Genomic DNA, 14,127 nt, shown 5'->3' with positions numbered 1-14,127 from the left:
CTATCCATAGTTCATATGAACGATGTATTACAGATTTAGAGTATATTTTTTGCTGCATGGTTACATTGGTTACATACTATGGTCTTTAGTTTTTCAGAGCAAAAGACAGCGGTTATGTGTCTTACTAGGCACAGACTTAAAACACCTGATTTGATTACCATAGGTGATTTTACTATACCCATAGTGAAAAATATAAATATCTTGGCATCTATATTGATAATAAACTCCTATGGACCAGCCACATAAAACACGTAAAGCAAAAATGTAAGAAAGGGCTCAACATTCTGCGTGTAGTTTCGAAATATAAATTGGGTGCAGATGTTAAAATATCCCTTACTTTTTATAAGTCATACATCCGCTCAATAATGGAATATGGATGTACAAGTTATGCCTCAACTAGCAAATCAAACTTATTAATCTTAGACAGAATTCAATATAGGGCAAAGCGTTCCAGAATCTTACAAACAAATATTGGAGAATTAAAACGTCTCCCCCGCTTGCTGATGCTTTTATTGACACTGAGAGACATAAAGAACTAATACATAGTCAAAAAAAATATCCTGTTTACGAAATTAATTTTCTAGTCTTAATATTTAAACCAACCATTTTAATTCCAAACTATCCAGATAATATATTTCTATCAAAATTAATTTTCAAATCTATACTCTGTAAGTTAGGAGAGAATGAAATTATCATCTATACGGATGGATCAAAAAAAGATTTAAAACAGGCTGTGCATTTTTAGTTTCTAATATTAACCATGTTGAGCGATATCAAGTCCCACATTATTTATTGATTTTTAGTGCAGAAGCTATAGCTATTAGGAAATCTTGAGATTGGTGCGAGATGAATTTACCTTTATCTGTGGTAATTGTAACAGACTCTCTCTCAGTTTTGCAGGCCATTAAAAGCCCTCCTTTTAACCATTATAACAACAATATTCTTTTATCTATATAAAATTAGTATGTATATATAAACTGCAGAAGTATGGTGTACGAGTTACATTAGTCTGGGTTAGAGGTCATTCAGGGATAACTGGGAATGAAGCAGTTGATCTCGCAGCTAAAAAGCACTTGACTCAGAATTGAGAGTAAACATGTGCAACTCATCAGATCTTATTAATTTATACAAGGCTGATGTTAGGGTTAGATGGGAAGCTCAGCACAGTAAATTTTTAACTACCTCAGAGAACCTCTATTTTAAACTTCAACCAGTTTTACCGACGAACATTCCTCACATCAATTCGTGGGATTATAATAGATATAAGTCATCAATTATATCACTTTTAAAACTTAATCATGGTCGCTTTCCAGCACATTTGTTTAGGATTGGTATTTTAGATTCTCCGTGTTCTTACTGTCCAGAAAAACCTTTAGCCGATATAAAACACATTTTCTTAGAGTGTCAAAAATATACTGCACATACAGATATGCTGTACCAAGAGTCTACCAACTAATATCCCTACTTTATTAGCACAACAAGAGAAAGAAATATACAACATATTAATCAAGTTCGTTTTAGAAGCAAAAATAGATATTTAGCTCATATATGGTTAAATATATATTTGTATTTACAAACATTATGTAATTAGAATCCAAACCTCTGTTTTACCTCATTTGTTAATACCTCCTGCCCGTGACCTAGTCTATTTTGTCTTAAAAAAAATGTGTTGATGGGTCCCTAGACAAGAAACGAGTGGCCACGTTTTTTATCCTTATCCTATCCTTAATAATAATATAAAAAAAATACAATTATTTTGTGGCAAATAGATGTTCTAATGCCATCCACTATCTACACACACACACACTGTCATCTGTAAAAAATATTTTATCAGATTGTATTCGACAACGATATAAAACCATATTTTACCTGACAACTGAAGTGATACCGGTTTCTGTATAGATTTCAAAACAGGCTCTTCATTATCAGAAGTATCAGACCCATCAGATACGGTAGGATCTACTGGCGGCAATCTACACTTATTTTTTCCGTAAAAAGAGCGAGTTGGTATTTCTGTCAACAAATTTTCCATATCCATATTTACTGAAAATTAAAAAATCATTAAAGGGCAAAGTAACCAGACGGATACATTTGATTTTCAGATGCAATTCAATATCAAATACTACAAATAATGTATGTACATAATGGTAGAAACATTGAATAGAAAGTCTGGAATAAGTTTGAATAATAAAATCTTTCAAATCGTAAATAAACTTACCTAAAACAACACTTTCTGCAATCTGTGTTTACTTTAACCTCAAACGTCACTTGTGATCGCCAAAACAAATTGATGAAACGAGTGGTTATTTTCAACTCTGTGCTTCACGACTGTTACCCCCTCTTCGACACACAATGTAACCACTCGGTAACATCGTTCATTCGTATGTAAAAGACAAGGAAAGTGCTGCAGTGTACTTTGAAATCAGTGCAACCATATGGTTACAATTCCCGGTAAAGGGTTAATACGACGAATGAATGTGCTCTGTTTATTGTATACAATTACTAAGCAATTTTGACAATAAGTGACGTGTACTAAGTAGTTCCAGCCGTAACTGCATATAAGTTCGTGTAGATACAACCATTATTGCCTAGTATCAGTAGTTACCGCCAAATTGCTTAGTATATAACGTAAGCTTTGTAGATATTCCTAAATATATAGCCTAAAATTTAAAGCAGATACGACCAATTCACTTTAGTATTAGCTAGAATAAAGTGCAATAATTATTGACTAGACATTAATATCTCATTTTTTGAAAAAAGTGTAGATACCCCCTTTTCACTTAGTAGGACAGTGTTATGTGGGTAGTGGGTAGGAACTCCTTGTGACAGTCCTACCAGGGAAAGTGAATCAATCCCTGCCCTCCGCAGATTCCAGGAGTTTCCTGACCCAGGAAACTAGTACCTGCTTAGGGTCCCTTGTCCAGGGTCACAGATGAAGACCACAACGGTATCCACGGCGGAGAAGAGCATCTTCGGTACGGTGTGTATGGCCGAAGTGGCGACCCCCGATTTTAGGGTTCGTATAAAATCAAAAGGCTGGACGGAACCCGTTAGCGGTAGATCCCGCAATCCGTCTAGGAGAGGGAGACTCTGAACCCAAACCCCTGGTCCTATGGGTTGGGGGTTAAGGCATTGGGCTAACTCCCCAGTACTTGTAAAAAACATAAAAATGTTAAAAAACCCAATCACACGCCTCGGAATAGGACGGCACAACAAAGACGACATATGCCTCGAAAAAGGACACGATTTTTTGGTGCATGGAACGTTCAAGGTATATCAAAAAACTTAATCAAGTCTTACATGAATTAATAGAACTAAAAATAGACATAGCAGTCATTACCGAAACAAAAAAAGAAGGGAACCGTATAGTGGAGTACCAAAAGAATGTAGAGCTCAACAGGGAATTTCTTTAATGATTCACAGAAGACTAAGAAAGTTCATAACAACCTGGGAAGCCATAAATGCAAGATCAATTGAAGTAAATATGTGTCTTCACGGATATAAACTAACATTATGGGCGTATACGCAATAAATAACGACGCACTAGCCAACGTAAAAGACGCATTTTTTTAACAGCTTAACGAGGATATATCAAAAATAAGTCAATCACGGGAAATAATATTAATGGGGGATATTAACAGTAGAGTAGGAAGAAAAGATGCAGATAAAATAGTAGGAAAATACGAAGAAGAAACAACGAACAACAATGGTGAAAGGTTCATAGATTTATACAAGCAGAATTAACTCAGAATCTTAAATGGATACTTTTCACATAATTTCATACACAGCTATACATATTATATTCAAGAAATACGAAAGATAAAATCAATAATCGATTATATTGTAACAAAACAAAAAACCCGACTGAGAGTACAAGACGTAAGAGTCCAGAGAAGCGCAACATGCAGTAGCGATCACTATTTATTTCGTTCAAAAATACATTTCCCAATTCGAAGACAACAGAGAGAAACACATATAGACATAAACAAGGCAGAAAACGCCATCAAAAGCCTAGATGAAGAAAGTACCCAAGACTTATTCAAAAATAGATTGGATGAGAAGCTACAAATTCCTGCCCCTAAGAATACCGACCAGTTGTATGAACATATAAAAAAATGTTAACACGAAGCAGCATTTGAAGCAATGGGATACTACATAAAACCCAAGATAAACAAACCATACTGATGGAATAACGAAATATAGGAAGAAATAAAATGTAAAAGACAACTATACCAACAGTATTTAAACTCCAAATTATTACAAGACAAAATAAAATATAAAGAAAAACAAGGGAAGAGTACGAAGGAAGATCTCTAAGAAGAAGAACGAGTCTTGGGAAAGAAACTGCCAACGAATAAATACTTATCTAGGAGGAACCAGAAGCACAGAAAGTTGGAAACTGATAAAAAAATTGAGAAAAGAAAAGAATAAAGAAGTAATACAGAGCATTAAACCGGAAGACTGGGAAGAGTATTTCAAAGAACTTTTGGTAGAAAATAGAGTCGAATTTCAAGAACATAGAAATCAAAACCAAGATAGAATTTCAATAGTCGGCTCGCCAATATTATTAAAAACATAGGAAATTAAAAATGTGTGTAAACAGCTGAAGAGGAACAAAGCACCAGGACCAGGGGATATACCCGGAGAATTGTTTAAGTACGAAACGAACAAATTGTACGAATGTCTTCGACAACTATTTCAAGAATGCATAAACACAAGCGAAATCTCAACGGAATGGAAGATATCATACCTCAGTACTATACATAAAAAGGGCAATAAAAATCATTGTGAAAATTACCGAAGAATAGCTGTAATTGGATCTATGAGTCGAATATATGGAAAAGTTTTAAAGTAGCCGGTGAAAATGGCATCATGTCATAGTTCCTAAAGAAAGGTGGTCAAAGTCTGCATTAAGAAATCACAGAATTGATACGTGAAGTATGGACCAAAGAGTAAATACCAAAACAGTGGAGAACAGCCTTACTATTCCAAATACACAAAAAAAGAAATGTTACGGAATGTAAAAACTAAAGGGGATTGCATTACAAGACACAACGCATCAAGCTTTAAATATATCGATTATAAATAGAATTAATGCCAAAAATTGAAGATAAACTGGATAAATACCAAGCTGGGTTTAGACGAAACAGGTCAGTAATAGACCCAATTTTTACGATTAAACAGATCCTGGCTAGCTCATATGAATTCTATCTGTCACTAAATATATTGTTTATTGATTTTTGTTTTTTTTTTTCAAATAATGTTGCTCTTGAATATGTCTGATATGTGGCCCATACTAAAGGGATTCTTTTTTGCAGTTCCGCAGTTTGGTTATCCCTAGTAATTTATGAACTAATTCTATTTTGCAGTCGACTTTTGTATCATCGAAAATCATTATTTGTGGTATCAGTCTTGTCAATATGTGTGTTCAAACCAACTTCGTTACACTCGGCATCTAACTCAGTAAGCATAATTCCAATCTTTTTTTAAGTTATCTATTATAAGAACAATGCCGTCTGCAAATCGTAGGTGGGAGAGCATTTCGCTGTCAACATTGATTCCTTTGGCTTCCCACCCCAATTTTTTGAAAGCATATTCCAGAACTGCCGTAAAGAGTTTGGGAAATAACGGGTCTCCTTGTCTGATTCCTCGTTTGATTTTTTATAGTTTGTATCTTTGTGTAAGCGTACGGTCATGGTTGCACTATTGCATATATTCGCGATCGGTTTGGAGTACTGCTAATCTATGCGACTTTCCTCCAATGCTCTCATGATGCTGTTAATTTATATGGTATCGAATGCTTTGCGAAAGTCTAAGAAAGCTAAGACCAATGGTCGGTAGTATTCGACGAATTTTTCTATAATCCCTTTTATACAGTAGATGTCCTCATTAGTAGTGTTGCCCAAAATCAGTCTTGGTCTTGCAGTCTTGGTCTTGTTCTTGCGTTTTTGCAAGACCAAGACCAAGACCAAGACCGCCTAATTTTAGCAAGACCAAGACCAAGACTGACCATGCAAGATTTAAGCAAGAACAATACTAAGCCTGCGAGACTCTTGCGTCTTGCAGTTAGGACTGAGTGTGGTTTTAGCGAGTATAGTAGTTCGGGTATATGCTTAAAGACTCTATGAGATGCAAAAAATATGTAATAAAATTTGAAAAACTGGACTTATGCGAATTACAAACAATACCATAAACATGCATACCGAATTAATATATTTATTAAAAAAACACATTTGACACATGCTCAGAGGTCATAATTACAATGTAAAAATAAAATATTTTGTACATTTTCCAGCAGACTTCTTCGCTCTGAAATTAATTGTACATATTTTGAGAATAGCCGCTCTCTAATCATAAAAATAATCTTCTTGCATTGCGACGCCGACAGTAATATCATATCGATATTTTTTTAAATATGTCACCCTAGTCAGGAGTAATCTAAATAAACAAATCTTATCGGCCTAAGGCTATAAATTGTTTCTGCTGAGTGTGCGATGAGATCATTCGGTTAAAGAAAAAAGAGTCAAAAGTAACGAGACAAATTAATAACAGATAATGTCGCCTACCATCTAAACAAAATACTGAAGTAACGATATATAATTCTGGGCTGGGTTTGTTATTAGATACTTATGGTATTGGATAGTAACGTACATAAATTATAGTAGTATAGTAGTTACTTTTTCGACATCACTTAACTTCATTCCCAATTGAGCTTTGCTTTGAGTCTAATGTAATAATTGTTTTTCATCTAATCCTTATTGTTCCCGGAGTGACAAGTTTACAATTTGACATGAGGGACAAAGATTCAAATAGTTCTAGTCGGAGTAATGAGCGTTGGAGTTATAGATCTAAAAGCCCTAAAAGCAAATTTGATGATTTTTTCGAAATAATTTATGCATCCCAAATTGTTTTGTGTAAATTGTGCCTACATAGGAAGGTTAAAATGAAAATGAACACCAGAAACACGTCAGGTTTAAGGAAGCATCTAATATCTTTTCACAAAAAGGAATTACAAATATTTCTTCCTGAAAAACCAAAATTCGGTGGAGATATTACAAGCTTTTTAACAACCGCTAGAAAAAGTGGAGATGTAAAAAATATACTTATTACCTTATTACCAATTACATATATATCTACCTACTATTTTAGTTTGGTAAATTAATGTATTTATTAAGTAGGTATCTCCTTAATTTAAAACAACTTCTTTTGATTATCATTGCTTTTTTACCTATTCTTTATTTTTTCTTTATTCTTTATTTTTTATTTAACTATAAGTTAGTTTTTTATATAAAAGTAGAAGTAAGATTGGTAAAAACATTTATTTTGCTTTACTAAGTGGATTATAGTTTGTTATCTGATCATCTAAAAAATCTGTGCCCTTGATACATGTATGTGGATTTTTTGCCCATCATGTCCATCAATCCCTTTCTAGGCAGATAATATTCTTTAAAGTACAGGCATGCTGATGACATTAATTTGTTTTTTTTTTGTGTTTTAACCACGTTTTAGCACATGTAAGCGTAGTAAATGCAAACGTTTATTAAGAAACAGATTGACTTCCGTGGGGCATGGTAGATAAATGAGTTAATTAGAGCATAGGCACAGATCGCTTAGATCGTGGCTTCAAACCCCACCCGATGTCAGTTGTTTAGACATTTATTAATTTGATTGGTCTTTATTATTCTTCTTCATGTGCCGAGCTTGATTGTCGAGCGTTGGCTATCAAATTGACTATAGTAATTTTGTTGACGGCAGCTCGGAAAAGAGATGCAGAGGATCTGTTAAACCAATCTCTCAGATTTCTAAGCCATGACGTTCTTCTTCGACCTTTATTATGGCTTTATTATGGCTATGTTAATTCAAGCTTAAAATGTACTTACTCTGTTACGTTGTTCTAAGATCTAAAGTAACGTTTAATAAATAGCAATAGGCTAATAGGTAACTGCAAGACTTGCAAGACTCTTGCTGCAAGACCAAGACCAAGACCAAGACCGGAAGTGCAATACCAAGACCAAGACTAAGACCAGGTGCATTGCCGCAAGACCAAGACCAAGACTGTCTAAGTCTCGTCTTGTTCTTGCATTTGGGCAACACTACTCATTAGTGCCAAAGTTTTTTCTAAAATCGGCTTGTTCCCTAGGTTGGTAAAAATTTAATTTGGTTTCCATTCTATTTGGTATTATTGTTGTAAATAACTTGTGGCTTATTTGTTTAACAAGCTTATGTGTCAGTAATTTTTGAGGTCAGTTGGATTGACCTTTTTGTGTAATAAAATGGTAAGTGCACTGTGCCATCTTGTGGGTGTTTTACTTTGGTGCAGACATAAGTTGAACAATTTGTTTAATTCTCTAAAAGTCTTTTCAATCTCCTCCAATCTTTGCGGCTCCTATAACAATATTATCTTCTCCCGGGGCTTTATTTTCAGTTTCTTCAGTGCGTTCATCATTTCGTCTGTTGATATATCAGGCATCAATTCCAATCCTTGGTTGACTAATCTTTTTCCTGAATATTTTAACTTTTCTGTTAGTTACTCATTATGGTTTTGTTGACTTCTTTATAATTCTGGAAATTTCTATAAAAGAAAAAGAAGACGACCACGAAGAAAATGGATGAAATGGGTAAAAGAAGACTTAGGATTGTTAGAAGTATAAAACTTGAAAAACCTAGCACAATATAGAAAGAAAAGCAAGGCAACCATTGAAGCTTTGGGCTTCTAGGGACTGTTTAAGCTGATGTATGTATATATTTTGTGCAGCTTGTTCTATATGATTGAATTCCTCTATAATTATGTGAACATCAGCTGCAAACGTTAGTATTTGCACTTTTAATAATTATTGTTTCTCGAGTATTGACTTGTATCTCTTACTATTTTTTTAATCATGATTAACAAGATGTATGATAGGGCGTCTCCCTGACGTAGTCCCTTTTTCACATCTATTGTTTTCGTTAATTCGTTTTGTTTCCAGATTTTACTTTCTATTTTAGAGTTTTTTTTATTAATATTATTAGTTATGTTGGTATATTAAATTCTTTCATTGTTTCCATTAAGAATACTTGGTTTAGATAGTCATATGCGCTTTCGAAGTCAATGAAGAAATAATGTGTGTCGATGTTATATTCACTTGTTTTTTCGAGGATCTGTCATAGAATACAAGAAACATACAAATACATTAAATAAAAATTTATAACCATAGCTTTTTATTTAGATATTGAAGGTCAAAATATATCAATTCTTAAATATACGAACCTAAATGTATTTATAATTAAATCATAAAACCTTTTAGAATGTTTTTTCGCTAATTATTAAATACATATTGATGTAATGTCAAGCAATATTAATATTTCCAATATATGAATAAAGTGGTCGCAGTAGTGAACAAGAGGTAGCATCAGTAGGGGTGTATTGAAAATATAGTTATCGAGGGTACAGAAAATATATACTATGGATATAAAACAATTGATATTTAGATTCTTTGCAGAGGTATGTAGATACAACAAATATTCATATATTAATAGTTTTATTTAAAAAGGATAGACAGTTTATTCTGACACACATTATTCAAACTTCTCTATCCTATAAAATCTCTGAATTTATGACAGCATCTTCGCTTTGGTGTTTCTCCTTTACTTTTTTTTAACCTATCTATATCTATATCTAGTTTTTTCGTACCAGATTTTACGTATCAGTTTTCAGCCAATCTTATTCAATATGTTTTTTTAGTTTTCGTTGGTTATTCTCTGATAGAATCCTTGTTTTTCTCCTTATACATTTATTTCTTGTTGTCTAGTATATTAGGTTTTACTACCTAAACCAGTCTATATTTAGGTAATTAGCTCGACATTCGGTGTTTTCTTAAAACTTTTATTTCAAGTTTAATTTCCTGCTCCATCCTTTAAAATGTTGTGTATACGCTAACAAAATATTCACTTTTATTCTATTGTGAATATAAAGGACTGGATATCTTCTTCTTCTTCTTCTGGTTCCTATCCGTTTCGGATGTTGGAAATCATATTGGCAATCATGACCTTGCTCGCTGCGGCTCGAAACAGCTCCGTTGAGGTTTTCTTAAACCATGTTCTTAAATTCCGCAGCCATGATATTCTCCTTCTACCGGGTCCTCGCTTACCTTTGACTTTACCTTGCAATATAGACTGCAGCAGGGAGTAACGGTGCTGATTTCTCATAACGTGTCCCAGATATTGCAATTTTATGCGTTTGATCGTAAACACAATCTCTGGTTCCTTCTTCATTTTTTCTAGAACTTCCTTGTTCGTGATCCTTGCTGTCCATGATATTCTCAGCATTCTTCTATAAAGCCACATCTCAAATGCTTCAAGTTTTTTAATAGTGGTGTCTGTAAGCGTCCATGCCTCCGCCCCGTACAACAACACAGAGAAAACATAGCATCTCAAATGTCTCATTTTTGTATCCAGGGATATGTTGTGACTTTTGAAGATGGCACTCATTTTGTTAAAGACCGTTCTTGCCTTTCCTATGCGGCACTTTATTTCCTGTACATTACTCCACTGTTCGTTTATAATAGTTCCCAGGTAGCAATACTGTTTTACTCGCTCTATCTGCGTCCCATTAATGTATAGATGAGCCCCATTTATATTCTCCTTGCTGACAATCATTTGTTTGGTTTTGTGGGTATTAATGTTTAGTCCGTACTGTTGACTGTACTCGTTTATTCTGTCCATTAGCCTCTGAAGTCCCTCTTAACTATCTGCTATCACCATGGTGTCGTCGGCATATCTAACATTGTTTACTCTTTCACCATTTAGAAGGATGCCTTCGTCTATTCCGTAAAGAGCCTCGTTAAAAAATTTTTCTGAGTACATATTAAATATCAACGGCGATAGAATACATCCCTGTCTAACTCCGCGTAGTATTTTTATGTGATCTGTTTCTTCTCCGTTAATTTTTATGTATGCGGTCTGATTCCAGTATAGTTCTGAAATTATTCTGAGGTCTTTGTCATCCAGGTCTGCTTCTTTTAAAATGCTTATCATCTTTTGATGTTGAACTCTGTCAAATGCCTTTTCATAGTCGATCAAGCACGCGTATACGTCGCAGTTAACGTCCCTGCATCTTTGAATCAGTACCTGTACTCCGAAAAGTGCCTCTCTGGTACCCACTGCGTTAATGAAGCCGAACTGTCTGTCTGATATTTGTTCCTCGCACTTCTTATAAATTCTTCCATGGATGACTCTAAGAAACAGTTTCAACATGTGGCTCATTAGGCTGATTGTTCGATATTCTTCACACTTTTTAGCCCCCTGTTTTTTAGGTATCGCTATGAATTCTGATTCTAGCCATTTATCAGGGATGATTCCTGTATTGTATATTTTATTGAAGACAGCCGTGATCCAATTTATTCCTTCATCCTCTAAGAGTTTTAAAAATTCAGCTTCGATATTATCAGGCCCTACAGCTTTTCTGCTTTTCATCCGTTTTATTGCTTCTTCTACCTCGGATTTAAGTATGTCCGGGCCCGTCATCCTCTCTGAAAATGGATGCCTATAATCCGTTCTTTGATCTTGAAAAAGTGTCTCCAAATATATTCTCCATTTGTCCTTCATCTCTTGGGTGTCAATGATTAATTTTCCATTGGTGTCTATGAGTTTCATTTGTGTTCTCTTTTTAAAAGTACCCGTTATTTCTTTTACCTTTTTGTGTACATTAAAATTGTCATGCTTGGCTTGTAGTCTTTCTATTTCTTTACATTTCTCTACAGCTTCTTTTTCTTTAGCTTCTCTTATTTTTCTTCTGATGTAAGCCTGCATTTTTTTGTATTCATCTTTATTTCCTTTAATTAACCTTCTGCGTTCCATTAAGTGAAGGATTTCTGGAGTCATCCAAGATTTCTTCTTTGTTTCTTTGTTTGGTTTTAGCAGATCTTGTTTAGTTTTCTTAATTATTTCTTCGAATTGATTGATTTCTCGTTGGATGTTATTTTCTTCTTTTAGTTGCTTAACTTGATTGTTAATATATTCCCCCACTTGCTTTTTAACTTCCGGATGTTGCAGGGCTCTCATGTCGTAGTTAGGTCCAGACTTTTTCTTTATTGTCTTCAGTCTCACATCCATGACTCCCACTAAAGGTATGTGGTCAGATTCAATGTCCGCTCCTGGATATGTTTTGACAGATTTAAAACTGTTTCTGAATCTTCTATTTACCAATATATAATCTATCTGGTTTCTAATTACGTTATGGGGTTTATCTGCTGGTGCCTTCCATGTATACAATCTCCTCGGTGGTAGTTTATAAAATGTGTTTAGAACCACTAGCTTGTTATCTTCTGCGAATATTTCTAGTCTGTCACCTCTTTCGTTTCTTTGTCCTAACCCAAAAGGTCCGATTAGAGACGTTTTCCGTTCGGCCCCAAGTTTTGCATTGAAATCCCCCATTATGATGCTGACTTCGTGTTTAGGTATTCGTTCTAATATATCCTCTATGCTTTGGTAGAGAGTCTCTACTTCCTCGTCGTCTTTATCTGCAGTGGGAGCGTATATTTGTATTATGTTTACATTCACTGGATTGGCTCTTATTTGCAGTAGTATTACTCTGTTGGACACTGGGACAAAATTTAAAATACATCTACTAATTTTTCTCGTTATTATCACACCAACCCATTATAACTATATCGACTGGATATAGTTATGTCATAATAGTTCCAAATCTTTTAATCATATATTTCACATATACTTTCTGTAACTTATACTTTTTATACAGGCTGTCGAGAACTATTTGTATTCTTTTGTATGTTTCCTCCTCAATCTTTTCTCCTTCGTAAGGCTGTAGTGGCGTCATGTAATTTGTTTAACTATTTCTGTCCAATTATCTCTCTCCTGTGCGTGTTTTTTGCTTCGGAGAATGAGTAACCAGTCATTTCCTTTATTTGGTCAGACCATCGTATTGGAGATCTTCCTCTGGATCTTTTATCCGCTTCGTTACCTTCAACTATCATTCGCTCTATGCCTTCTCTTCTTCTAGTTATATGTCCAAAATATCTCAGTATATTTTGGTTGATAGTTGTGATGAGTCTATGTTAAACTCTCAAAATTTTTCGATAATTTGACGAATATTAAGAATATGTTCTCTTGTCTCTACCTGGGACAAATCCACATTGTTCTTTTGGAATTGGAATTTGTGGTAAGAAAATTGATTTTAGTCTTTCATTGATGATGGTTAGAAGTACTTTGCTCGCGTGTGATCAATTCTACTGTACGGTAATTATTGCAATCTGTCGGTAAACCTTTTTTATGTATGGGAATAAACGTGAGTTTACCCCAGTCATTTGGCCATTTTCCGGCATTCCAGATCTCATTGCAAATTCTAATCATTACTTCCGTCCCTAATTCTCCCATTTCTTTGACTGTTTCAGGTGTTATTCCATCTTCTCCTTCTGCTTTTCTGAATTTTAGCTATTTAATTGCTACCTCAATTTCTGATTTGAATATTTGAGGTTCTTTTTCATAACTTCTTTTCTTTGTATTATTGTCTCGGTCGTTGTTAGAGAATAGTATTTCGCAATATTGTTTCCACACCTCTGCGATACCGTCTGGGTTTGTTATGGTATTTTCACTATTATCTTTGATGATCTGTGTCTGCGGTTTGAATTCTCTCACTAGATACTTGACTTTTGAGAAAAGTTTCCTATATTCTTGGCGGTCAGCATGTTCCTCTAGTTGTACACATATGTTATATTTTTGTCCCTTCTGCACAAGTGTTTTATAGTTTTATTTATGGTGCGTATCTCTATTTCGTTTTGTTTTGAATTTGATGTGCCGTTTCTAAGTTTTCGCCTTTCTTGTACAAGATTAAGAGTCTGTTCAGTCATCCAATGTTTTTTCCCAGTTGTTTTGTTTTTTCTGATTAGTATTGCTGATGGCTTCAGTGATCCATTTATTTATGTATTCCCACATTTTGTCAGGGTCTCCGGTAGTCACTGGTAGGTCAGTTTCTGCTAATGCTTCTCTAAACTTTTCCGGGTGTTTTGGAATCATTTTTTGTCTTTTATTTGTGATTGTTTTACTGTGTAACTTAATGCGAAATTCTGCTTGTAACATTTTGTGGTTGGAACCACAGTCTTCAGCTGGTTTTGTCTTCACATTGATTATTGA

At 34.4% G+C, this 14,127-nt stretch overlaps 1 protein-coding gene across 3 annotated transcripts in view; it reads left to right on the top strand.

Annotated features, from left to right (window-relative positions):
• LOC140439570 (fatty-acid amide hydrolase 2-B) overlaps positions 1-14,127 on the top strand; it is a 161,060-nt gene that overhangs the window by 48,205 nt on the left and 98,728 nt on the right. Inside the window, exon 1 of one of the 3 annotated variants that reach the window (XM_072529560.1) lies at positions 9,363-9,481. The exons of the other annotated variants lie outside the window; for them this stretch is intronic. Coding sequence (XP_072385661.1) covers positions 9,443-9,481 — 39 coding nt within the window. The 5' untranslated portion in view covers positions 9,363-9,442. Of the gene's footprint in view, positions 1-9,362; positions 9,482-14,127 lie in introns of those variants that run through there. 3 annotated transcript variants of the gene reach the window in all.

Source organism: Diabrotica undecimpunctata, chromosome 4 (genome assembly GCF_040954645.1).
Source record: "Diabrotica undecimpunctata isolate CICGRU chromosome 4, icDiaUnde3, whole genome shotgun sequence".
In the NCBI taxonomy this organism is placed as follows: Eukaryota; Metazoa; Arthropoda; class Insecta; order Coleoptera; family Chrysomelidae; genus Diabrotica; species Diabrotica undecimpunctata.
The sequence above is the reverse complement of the archived record's forward strand: the minus strand, read 5'-3'. Positions and strand labels throughout refer to the sequence as shown.